The 12,782-nt window shown below is 43.2% G+C and overlaps 1 protein-coding gene across 2 annotated transcripts in view; it reads left to right on the forward strand.

The window, feature by feature from the left end:
- The first annotated feature begins 317 nt into the window (after positions 1–317).
- Positions 318–12,782, forward strand: part of LOC114668258 (upstream stimulatory factor 2-like) — a 72,704-nt gene continuing 60,239 nt past the window's right edge. For both annotated transcript variants that reach the window (XM_028823936.2, XM_028823937.2), the window contains exon 1: positions 318–811. In XM_028823936.2, the coding sequence (XP_028679769.1) occupies positions 774–811 (38 nt within the window). In that variant the 5' untranslated portion in view covers positions 318–773. The remainder of the gene's footprint in view (positions 812–12,782) is intronic.

The raw sequence follows: 12,782 nt of genomic DNA on the forward strand, positions 1-12,782 counted from the left end.
ATAAATATCTTGAAGTAATATTCCTAAAAATAAATCATACTTCTGGCCTGTGGTTGGTCTCACAATAGGCTTTAGTGCCGGTCGTGTTTGGCGGAGGTCGCTCTGGATTAGGCAGCCGTTCACCGTGGCCGGTAGTAGCGCTACGTACTCAGAACCCCTGCACGTCCAAGCGAGTTTAGTTGAGCTGCGTTCCGCGATCCGACTTTGCTTCTGTCACGCATGAATTACTTTGTCGTTTAGATGGATGGATGTTCCAGTCCGTGCTTTGCAATTTGCAGCTTTCTCCCTCCTCTTCCTCTTTCTTTTTCAATCCACCCTTCGGCGCCCCCCTCGCGCATTGATATTAACAAAAAATGAAAACGAGGCAGCCAAAATCACCGTGAATATAAATCTAAGCTTATTATACAATACAAAAAAAAAAGGCTAACGATGTTGGAGAACATCACAGACGACCCCCTTCAAGGTTCCCTCGTCTTTGCGATCACAGCGGGTGATTTCGGCTGTTACTCTTGCACCCTCCTTCCCCCCTCTTCCCTCCACCTCCTCTTTGCAGTCGCCTATGACACGGCTCTGAGCAAACTCAGTACGAGAGTGAACGAGAGCGAGCGAGTGAGTGAGAGAGACAGACAAGCGCTCTCCATTTTCTCCAAGCCTGATCTCTCCTCACGTGTCCTGGAAAGGGGATCTCACATGACCTGTGTGTTTGTCCCCGTGATCAAAACTTCCATCTCCTGTCTGAAATTCACATTTTAAATACAAACCTAGGTCCCCACATGGACATGCTAGATCAGAGTTTGGATACAGCCTCCAGGTAAGTGCGCACCCTTTTGCAAAGCTTGCAGACGGCTCCTCCATGGCTCTCACAGCCCTCCATTTGCAAACTGAACACAGAGCGAACGACTCGGGTGGAGAAAGAGCTCGTTTCTTATTTGAATTTATTTTTCTTGATAGGCTTTGAGCGTCGCGCTGTCTCTTTAGGAGGAAATAAACGGACGGCACTTTTTAAGAGGGGACTTGATTTGTAGTGTGGGCGAAAGTAGTAATAATAATAATAATAAAAAATAATCATCAGTTCGGAAAAGAGTGAAGAGATGCAAGAAGAGGTCTGCGTTTTTTATTCGGTTTTCTTTGGCCGTGTGCGTATGCGCTTGAGATGAGCATTTAAAACAATTTTTGCAGACTTGAGCTACAAAAAAATCCTTGTCGGTATGAAGAAAATCTAAAAGACGTATACTTCATATTATTACTTTAAATATTTTATCAGCGCTATTTGTAGCAAATGTCATCGCGCCCAGTCGGGTTTACCAATAATAAAGAGCGATAATTATGTAACATAATAAAACACTGAAGTTTATAAGAATTTGAAATAGTTACGTTGACGTTGTTGATTTATGAAATGGCATGGGTCACATATTTTTCCTTCTGTATGTTTAACATTTTTTAGTATTTTAAACGGTTATTGTTATAAAACACTTTTAATTTCTGCCGCTAAAGTGTGAACGCATCGGCTTGGGGGACTGACCGCCATTCCTTTGCTCTCTCTAATAATTTCGCCGTTGCAAAAGGTCGAAACGTTGTTTCCGCTCAGTTTAAATATTTTCTCGCTGTCTGACATCCTTTCAGTCGCAGCATATCCCGCATGCTCTGTATTGTCGGTTATGGAGAATATTGTGAGCAGCTGTCCAAGCGGAGTATTTTATACATCCATCCCCAAAACTGTAGTTTTGTTTTTCGATTACGAGATCGCCTGGAGGGGATGCTTATTGGAGTATCGGCCAGTGTCTTGTTTATAGCGCCGCTTATAGCAGTCGTCCTACAGTGTAAAGAAGAGAACGGCAAACTCGAGACAAAAAGCGTGTCGTATAAATGGAAATTAAAAGTGGGATTCTAACAGTCGGCAGCACTCCTTTCTGTAGGATGTAGATGCGCATATACTGTATGAATCGCCAACTTTACACTACACTTCAAGTGCAGTGAAGTCGGTTACTGTGATATTAACACGATATGTAAATGACCCTATTGTCTTCATTTTCAAGTAATTCAAATTTGAAACTGTCGCACGTAGGCGGAAAAGCAACGTTTTGCCTTATTGCGTTTAACTGTAGCGTCGGAGAGGCGCCCGAAGTAGACAGCCCAGATTTCTCTGCGAAACCGCGCCAGACAGTTTTGCGAAGCCGCCTTTGCCACGTCTCTCTGCTGCTTGGCATTCTGCGCCGTTCGCGAGACGCCTTCTGTCAATCCGAGTGGAGACGATGCTGTGGACAGACTGCCAGAGGGGAGCGCTCAGCTGCCCCTGGTCTGCCGGGTTACCTGCGTGGCCGTCAAAAGTGACACCTACTACTACTACTGTATTGGGTGGGCGTGATTATGATGCTGGGGTACATTTGATTTATAAACGCTGAAACGGGTAAAATGTGGGCTGGGATGCAAGAACAGCAGCTTCGCAGAACACTGGGGGGATTGTAGGACAATGACAGATAAGAAAGGGTGTAGCATGGTCTTTTTTGTTGTCGTTGATGCTGAAAATCAAATATTATCAAAGTAACTTCTAAAGGCTGATTTATTGTCACTTTGTAACTTCCGTTTCTATTTTTACTTGCAACCTTTATATTAATTTGTAAAAGCTGACTGAAGAATAAATGTAGGCCAGTTTGTACGCTGAGTAATTTCTTGAATGTAAGTTAGGCTGGGAAGGTGCAGCTTTGTATGTCCTGTATGTGCGGGCAGTGTGGTGGCGCAGCAGTAGGTGCTGATGCCTCACAGGTCCAGCATCCTGGTTTTTATTCTCTGATCCAGTTGTTGTCTGCTGGAAGTTTGCAAGTGCTCTCTGGGCTGATATGGCAATCCTGTAGGTTTATCTGCCTCAATAAACTGTGTGAGTGAATGGGCCCTGTAATGGATGGGTGTCCTGCCCTGGTTTGTTTCCCACCTTGCACCCAGTGTTGCTGGATTGCTTCCTTCCTCCGGAGACCATGAATTGGATTGTGTGTGTGTGTGTGTCTGGGGCCCTCCCTTTTCATTATTTACCTCCTTCCCCTCAGTAATATCTTTCATAAATATAACCTTAGCTTCCACTGTTATGCTGATGACCCCCCAGCTCTATCTCACTAGCAAACCTACTGTTTCCTTTCCACCCTCCTCGCTTGTTGATTGCATAGCAGAAATCAAATCCTGGTTTTCTTCAAATTTTCTTAAATAACAAGTGACAACACTGAGGTTCTCCTCATTGGTACAAAATCAACATTATCCAAAACTGATCACTTTTCATTTGTTGTTGATAATTCCTCTGTCTCCCCTTCCCCACAGGTGTCATCCTTGACAGTACTTTATCCATTAAGTCCCACATCAATAACATCTCCCGGTCTGCGTAGTTCCACTTGCATAACGTTAATCGTATTCACCCCTCCGTCACTCGCCACACCACTGCTATCCTCGTTCATAGCCTCGTCACTTCTCGTCTGGATTATTGCAATTCCCTTTTCTTTAGTCTTTCTTGCAAATCTCTTTATAAGCTTCAACTGGTCCAGAATTCAGCTGCCCTCCCGCATCATTACTAGAACCCCCTCTAGTCACCATATCAGCTTCACTGGCTTCCAGTTCAGTTCCACATTCAATTCAAAATTCTTCTGTTAACTTTTAAGGCTCTCCACAACCTCGCCCTCCATATCTGTCTGACCTCCTCCATGTTGCCATTCCCTCTCGTACCCTTAGATCCTCTCCCTCCATCCACTTGACTGTCCCCTTCATCTGTCTTACCACTATGGGGGGGGGCACAGCATTCAGTTGTGCTGCTCCCCAGCTCTGGAACTCACTACCACCTGAGCTTAGAAATATTGAATCATTTTCACTTTTCAAATCTAAACTCGAAATTCAATTGTTTAAGACTGCTTTTTCTCTGATTACAATTGCTCTGTCTGATTTTAACTTTTGTATTTTACTTTTGTTTATAATCTGTGTTTTATCTATTGTTTGGTGTTCTTGAGTGTTTAGAAAGGCGCCTTCAAATAAATAAAATGTATTATTATAATTATTTCTGTTTCCATCGATATGTATACAGTGCATCTGGAAAGTATTCACAGCGCATCACTTTCTCCACATTTTGTTATGTTACAGCCTTATTCCAAAATGGATTAAATTCATTTTTTTCCTCAGAATTCTACACACAACACCCCATAATGACAACGTGAAAAAAGTTTACTTGAGATTTTTGCAAATTTATTAAAAATAAAAAAAATGAGAAAGCACATGTACATAAGTATTCACAGCCTTTGCCATGAAGCTCCAAATTGTGCTCAGGTGCCTCCTGTTTCCCCTGATCATCCTTGAGATGTTTCTGCAGCTTCATTGGAGTCCACCTGTGGTAAATTCAGTTGACTGGACATGATTTGGAAAGGCACACACCTGTCTATAGAAGGTCCCACAGTTGACAGTTCATATCAGAGCACAAACCAAGCCTGAAGTCAAAGGAATTGTCTGTAGACCTCCGAGACAGGATTGTCTCGAGGCACAAATCTGGGGAAGGTTACAGAAAAACGTCTGCTGCTTTGAAGGTCCCAATGAGCACAGTGGCCTCCATCATCCGTAAGTGGAAGAAGTTTGAAACCACCAGGACTCTTCCTAGAGCTGACCGGCCATCTAAACTGAGTGATCGGAGGAGAAGGGCCTTAGTCAAGGAGGTGACCAAGAACCCGATGGTCACTCTGTCAGAGCTCTAGATGTCCTCTGTGGAGAGAGGAGAACCTTCCAGAAGGACAACCATCTCTGCAGCAATCCACCAATCAGGCCTGTATGGTAGAGTGGCCAGATGGAAGCCACGCCTTAGTAAAAGGCACATGGCAGCCCACCTGGAGTTTGCCAAAAGGCACCTGAAGGACTCTCTGACCATGAGAAAGAAAATTTTCTGGTCTGATGAGACGAAGATTGAACTCTTTGGTGTGAATGCCAGGCGTCACGTTTGGAGGAAACCAGGCACCGCTCACCACCAGGCCAATACCATCCCTACAGTGAAGCATGGTGGTGGCAGCATCATGCTGTGGGGATGTTTGTCAGCGGCAGGAACTGGGAGACTAGTCAGGATAAAGGGAAAGATGACTGCAGCAATGTACAGAGACATCCTGGATGAAAACCTGCTCCAGAGCACTCTTGACCTCAGACTGGGGCGACGGTTCATCTTTCAGCAGGACAACGACCCTAAGCACACAGCCAAGATATCAAAGGAGTGGCTTCAGGACAACTCTGTGAATGTCCTTGAGTGGCCCAGCCAGAGCCCAGACCTGAATCCGATTGAACATCTCTGGAGAGATCTTAAAATGGCTGTGCACCGACACTTCCCATCCAACCTGATGGAGCTTGAGAGGTGCTGCAAAGAGGAATGGGCCAAACTGGCCAAGGATAGGTGTGCCAAGCTTGTGGCATCATATTCAACAAGACTTGAGGCTGGAATTGCTGCCAAAGGGGCATCGACAAAGTATTGAGCAAAGGCTGTGAATACTTATGGACATGGGATTTCTCAGTTTTTTTTATTTTTAATAAATTTGCAAAAACCTCAAGTAAACTTTTTTCACGTTGTCATTATGGGGTGTTGTGTGCAGAATTCTGAGGGAAAAAAATGAATTTAATCCATTTTGGAATAAGGCTGTAACATAACAAAATGTGGACAAAGTGATGTGCTGTGAATACTTTCCGGATGCACTGTATATGTGTATATCTGTCTGTCTATACTGTGATGGACGAGCGGCTATGGACTCCGGTCGCCACCCCCAGGCCGCTAGGAGGAGCCCTCCGGACAGCATATTCGTGCCCCGAGTTCCAGCAGGGCCTCATGGACTTTGTAGTGTTGTGACACAGCCCTGCTGGATACCTTGGGGGCCGCCAGGAGTCGCTGTAGGGGGGCTAGTGGGATCTTGCGTGCCCTATAACCCGGGAGTGCGTCTCAGTCACGTGACTGGAGGAAGCGACGTGCTCCCGGGATAAAGAAGAGGACTGTTTGCCCTGACCCGGAAGGAAATGGACTTGTGGGTTGTGCTTGGAACCACTTCCGGGTCAGGAGCTATAAAAGGACTAAGGAAAGCCCAGTACACTGAGCTGAGCTGGGAGGAAGGGTGGCAAAGTGTCTGGGAGTGTGGAGGATTATTGTTTATTGTGTTTATTAGTGATTATTATTATTGAGTATTGTGGAGAGGAGGGTGCTTTGTGCACTTATTTATATTAATAAATATTATATTTGGACTTTTACCTGGTGTCTGACGTCTAGTCTGAGGGTTCAAGGAGTCACGGAGACCCCTATCTATCACAATACCTATCATATATATAGAGATATAGAGATTCTATGCACGGTATGTGTCTGTTGCATGTTTAAGAGTGTGTGAGTATATCGATGCAGTGGGTCAGTAATCACTGGTGCTGTGCACTGACAGTTTGTCATTCTGGTCTTAGGAGTACTGTCATTTGGTGTACGCGTACACTCTTAAAATTAAGGTGCTAGAGCAGTGTCATGGGTCAGGGTTGTCCAACTCCGGATCTGTTGGGCTGCAGTGGCTACAGGTTTTCATTCTAACCCTTTTCCTAATCAGTGACCAGTTTTCACTGCTAATTAACTCCTTCTCCATTCATCTGTTTAAGGACTCAGTCCTCTGAGTTGATTCTTTTCTTCATTAAATGTCGGCCAAACAGAAATGAGATGTGAAATGAGCCAACAGATGATCAGCTAATATGGGGCTTCAAACTCCAACTAATTTCACTCCAACCAGTTTCTTAATGAGAAGCCGATGCTTGCTGTTAATTAGATAGAGAGATACTTTATTAATCCCAAAGGGAAATTCCCATACTCCAGCAGCATACTGATAAAGACAATATTAAATTAAAGAGTGATGACAATGCAGGTATAACAGACAATAACTTTGTATAATGTTAACGTTTACCCCCCAGGTGGAATTGAAGAGTCACATAGTGTGATGGAGAAGCGATCTCCTCAGTCGGTCAGTGGAGCAGGACGGTGACAGCAGTCTGTCACTGAAGCTGCTCCTCTGTCTGGAGATGATCCTGTTCAGTGGATGCAGTGGATTCTCCATGATTGACAGGAGTCTGCTCAGCGCCCGTCGCTCTGCCACAGATGTCAAACTGTCCATCTCCGTGCCTACAATAGAGCCTGCCTTCCTCACCAGTTTGTCCAGGCGTGAGGCGTCCCTCTTCTTTATGCTGCCTCCCCAGCACACCACCGTGTAGAAGAGTGCACTCGCCACAACTGTCTGATAGAACATCTGCAGCATCTTATTGCAGAGGTTGAAGGACGCCAGCCTTCTAAGGTAGTATAGTCGGCTCTGTTCTCTCTTACACAGAGTATCAGTATTGACAGTCCAGTTTATCATCCAGCTGCACTCCCAGGTATTTATAGGTCTGTACCATCTGCACACAGTCACCGCTGATGATCACGGGGTCCAGGAGGGGCCTGGTCCAATTTAGCCCGTTATTTAATTCCATGGCTTGTTGCTGCTCTCATTCTGCCACAGCAGACATTTCCAAAACTGTTGATTTTTCTGTTTTTTTTTTCTAAGAACATCATGAAAATGTTTTGGTGACCTGAGAGATCAACCTTACTGAGACCTTCACCTTTCTTTATTTTCAGATATTGTGTGATGGGTACAGGTGAGCTGGTCATGTGGTGGCTTGTTTTGTGTCTCATTACTGTCTGGCTGCTAAGCTAATTAAGGAAAAATAACTAAGATGTCTGAGTGAAGTTAATTTAAAACTAAAGAAAAAGAAGTTAATTAGCTGCAAAAACAGGTCACTAATTAAGAAGAGTGTTAGAATGAATTCCTGCAGCTACTGCGGCCCTCCAGGACTGGAGTTTGACATCCCTGCCATAGGTGAACCATTTTTGGTTCCCAAAAGAACTATCCACATGAAGGTTACAGAAAGATATCATACTATATTTATTTTGATCCATAACAAGCTCCATAAATACTCAAACCGATTAGAACAATCTAGACGAGAACAGGCCATTGAGCCCAACAAAGCCTGCCAGTCCTGTCCACTTAATTCTTCTAAAAAACATCAACAACAACATTTATTTCTGTACAAATAATGTAGCTCAAAGTGCTTTACATGATGAAGAAAGAGAAAAAAGACAAAATAAATAAGAATTAAAATAAGTGAACACTAATTAACATAGAATAAAATTAAGGTCCGATGACCAGGGAGGACAGAAAAAACAAAAAAAAAAGGCTGGAGAAAAAATAAAATCTGCAGGGGTTCCAGGCCACGAGACCATCCGGCCAGCCACCTCTAGGCATTCTACCTAACATAAATGACCTCAATCAGTCCTCATTGTATTCAGGGTTCTCGTGGAAGAACTTGATGATGACGGTCATGTGGTCTTCTGGCCTTTGTGAATTTCCCCTTGGGATTAATAAAGTATCTATCTATCTTTAATCCATCAATGGAGGGACATCACGGTGCTTTGATTAGGTGGTGGTGGCGCAGGTCGCCATCACAGAAAACCGGAAAAACAACAGAAGATATAGTAGGGGTTAGTAAGGATTTTGAATATGAATACCATGAATAATAGTTAATTGAATATACAGAGTGTCAGGATTAAACTAGATAGATAGATAGATACTTTATTAATCCCAATGGGAAATTCACATTCTTCAGCAGCAGCATACTGATACAATAAATAATAATAAATTAAAGAATGATAATAATGCAGGTGAAAAACAGACAATAACTATGTATAATGTTGAATGTTAACGTTTACCCCCCCCGGGTGGAATTGAAGAGTCGCATAGTTTGGGGGAGGAACGATCTCCTCAATCTGTCAGTGGAGCAGGACAGTGACAGCAGTCTGTCGCTAAACTAAGATGAAGCTCTGAGAAAGCCGTGTTAAAGTAATGTGTTTTCAGCCGTGTGCTCCACCGTATTAGCCTGGCGAATTCCTATTGGCAAGCTATTCCAGATTTTAGGTGCATCACAGCAGAAGGCCGCCCGCCTCCCCACTTCTTTTAAGTTTAGCTCTTGGAATTCTAAGCAGACCCTCATTTGAAGATCTAAGGTTACGATTTGTAAGGATCAAGTCGAGTTTTGAATGTCCCTAAAGTCTTACTGTCTACCACACTGCTTGGTCGCTTATTCCAAGTGTCTGTCGTTCTTTGTGTAAAGAAAAAACTTCCTAATGTTTGTGTGAAATTTACCCTTAAGTTTCCAACTGTGTGCCCGTGTTCTTGATGAACTCATTTTAAAGTCACAGTCTCGATCCACTGGACTAATTCCCTTTGTCATTTTAAACACTTCAGTTATGTCACCTCTTAATCTTCTTTTGCTTAAACTGTGAAGGTTCAGCTCTTTTAATTTTTCTTCATAACTGATCCCCTGTAGCCCTGGAATCAGCCCAGTCGCACTTAACAAAGAGCAAAGATCACAGCAAAGGTGTGAAATACAAATGAGACTGAGATTTTTCTCCTTCCTCAGACCACTTTTGGTAGTTAACTAACCACCGTATGCCCTGCCGTTTTGGAGATGCTCTGAGCCGGTCGGCTGGCCATCACAGTTTGGTCCTTGTTGAAGTGAGCGGTAGCTCTAGGCTAGGGATCTGCACTGGCAATCAGAAGGTTGCCGGTTCGAATCCTGTAAATGCCAATAGGGACTCTGCTCTGTTGGGCCCTTGAGCAAAGGCCCTTAACCTGCAATTGCTGAGCGCTTTGAGTAGTGAGAAAAGCGTTATATAAATGCAAAGAATTGTTGTTATTATTTAAAGTCACTCAGATCCATACATTTGTCCATTTTTTCCTGCTTCCAACACATCACCTCAAGAACTGACTGTTCACTTGCTGCCTAACATATCCCACCCCACAACAGGTGCCATTGTATCGCAATTATCAGTTATTCACTTTACCTGTCAGTGTGTGTTATACTGTATAATACACACACACACACACACACACACACACACAATTCACTACTCTTTTTGAACTGCCTTTCCGGAGGTTTCTTCTATTTTTTCCCTACAAGGATTTTTTTTGGGAGTTTTTTTTTGTCTTCTTGTCAAGAGGCAGGGCCTGTTAAAGCCCATTGTGGCACTTCTTGTATGACTTTGGGCTACACAAAAATAAATTGTATTGTACTACTTGGTATTCGAGGCGCATTTTCTGTAAGCCGTTCGTTCATTTTTGTCATCAAGTGCTTAACCGTTATCATGATTGTACGTTGAGTAACAGAGAAATGTATCGAATCCTGCCAGTTCCTGTTTTTTTTTTTTTCTTTGGTATCATTTTAAAATCTCGGCTAAATGGTTGTGCAGGAGTAAGACGGAGTGAACTAATAAAGAGCAGCGTACACTGAGACGGTGACGGCTCAGATTTCTTAAGGCACACGGGTAATGCAATTGGTTTATATGATGGAATACTGAAAATGACAATGAGATATTAAAATGGTGGTGTTATGCTTGGAGACATTAAAATAGTGTGCACTTATTTGATATATTAATAACTAGGAAAAGGGCAGAAGTAAAGTATGGGGAATTTTAGAATCCTAGTGCAGTATATTTTTATGATAATCTTCTAGTGGTAAACAATTCATTGTATGTAAAACATAAATAAGATTTAAAAAAACAAAACGCAGGACACAGACAAGACAAGAAGCACAGTGCTGCCGAGCTGCAGCTGGATTTGCTCAAATCTGCAAGTGCCACCGACTGCCGCCATGAGAATCCTTTGTAACAATTCCAATGCAAACCATCGTCACGGTGTTCTCTAATTTTTCTTTTTTCCACAAATTAATTTTTGGTGGGATTGGATTTTTCTAGGCCTTGGGGCCATGAGATTGATCTGTTACGGAAAATTGGTTTTCCTTAGGTTGCCTGCAAAGAGCCGAGAACTTACGTCAGTCAGTCAATTGGGAACACGTAGTTTTACATTTAGAGACGTGTATGTCTGCCTTCTAAGGTGACACGGTTGTTAGCTTGGCATCCTCGCAGCGCCCTGAACTTGAGTTCGGTTCTCCACCTACTTGTGTGTCCCTGTGTTGGCTCTCTCTTGATTTAGATTATCTGATGACTGTAGTTTGACCCATGGCAAGTGAGTGTGCCTTTTGATTCACTGTGCCCGACAGTGACAAGATAGGATATACTTGTAATACCGGGCTATTGAAAAACAAAAGAGCAGATTTCAAACAAACTGTATAAGACACATCACTGGATAGAGGAAAGTTCAAAATTTAAAAGCCCGGCGAAAAGTACCAGTGAATGCCACTGAGCGGCGTTTCTCATTTATAGTAAAATGGCGACAACACCACAAGAGAAATCATTTTGCGTGCTGCAATTAGCAAAGTGCGAGTCCATTGTGCAACATGAATTCTGCCGACAGTTCAACAAACAGCCACCTCACCATAAGCAAATTTACGAGTGGCATAAAAAAGGAGTACAGTCGACTCTCGATATATGACCGGCCTGTCATGCGAACAACTTGGTTTACGACCAAAATTTTTGTTTTGAATCACGACCAACGTCTTGCGTTACGACCCGAATGCGGCCACGTGTATCTGCTTGTGCGATTGTAAACAAACAGCCGAGAGCATTCGTAAGCGTCAGTCAGAGCCCAGATACGTGTGTTTGCGGACCTAATTTCGGTCAGTGCAGTGATTTATATAATTTATTTTGATAATTGCTATCAAAATGGCCCCAAAAAGCCAGAAAAGAAGCGAAGGAAGGAAGAGAAGGTAACAAAGGTAAAGAAAGCGATCACAATCGAATTGAAGAAGGAAATTGTGCGGAAATATGAGAGTGGCGTTCGTGTGACCGATCTCGCTAATATGTACAGCATGTCGAAATCCACCATCTCGACAATTTTACAAAGAAAAGATTTTGATAAAGAAGCTCCTTCCAAACAATAACCACCTTCGATTTCATTCTCCTCCTCTTCCTCCTCCCTTCCTGCAAGTCAAAGATGTCAACTTAAATGGTGAGTACAGTATGAAATTGTTGTTTCTGGTAGGCTAGCTAGATACTTTATTAATCCCCAAGGGAAAATTCACACGCTAGGCACTCTTTATAACTTTTTGGTTAGTACATTAGAAAAATTATTGGTGTTTTTGGTAAATTATGCACGTTATACAACCCTTTTTATTAAGAAAAGGTTAAGTAAGTGTTGCTGTGCGAGGTTCGGAACGCATTATGGGTATTTCCATTGTTTCTTATGGGAAAAATAGTCTTGACTTACCACCAACATGAGTTACAAGCAGCCCTCGTGAATGAATTGAGTTTGTAAGTCAAGGGTCCACTGTAATCTGTGACAGGCGGATATCAGCAAGAGTGACAGGGAAGGTCTACAGGACAGTAGCGAGACCAGCTATGTTATATGGGCTGGAGACGGTGGCACAGGAGACAGAGCTGGAGGTGGCAGAGTTAAAGATGTTAAGATTTGCATTGGGTGTGACGAGGATGGACAGGATTAGAAATGAAGACATTAGAGGGTCAGCTCAAGTGGGAGACAAAGTCAGAGAGGCGAGATTGCTCTGGTTTGGACATGTGCAGAGGAGAGATGAGGGGAATAATGAGAGAAGGGTGCTAAGGATAGAGCTGCCAGGCAAGAGGAGAAGAGGAAGGCCTAAGAGAAGGTTTATGGATGTGGTGAGAGAGGACATGCAGGTGATGGGTGTGACAGAGCAGGATGATGAGGATAGGAAGATATGGAAGAAGAGGATCTGCTGTGGTGACCCCTGACGGGAGCAGCCAGAAGAAGAAGATAAAAAAAAATTGCAGAAGAAGGTTGCATATGCAAACATAAAAGCAA

Source organism: Erpetoichthys calabaricus, chromosome 17, assembly GCF_900747795.2.
Source record: "Erpetoichthys calabaricus chromosome 17, fErpCal1.3, whole genome shotgun sequence".
NCBI classification, from domain to species: Eukaryota; Metazoa; Chordata; class Cladistia; order Polypteriformes; family Polypteridae; genus Erpetoichthys; species Erpetoichthys calabaricus.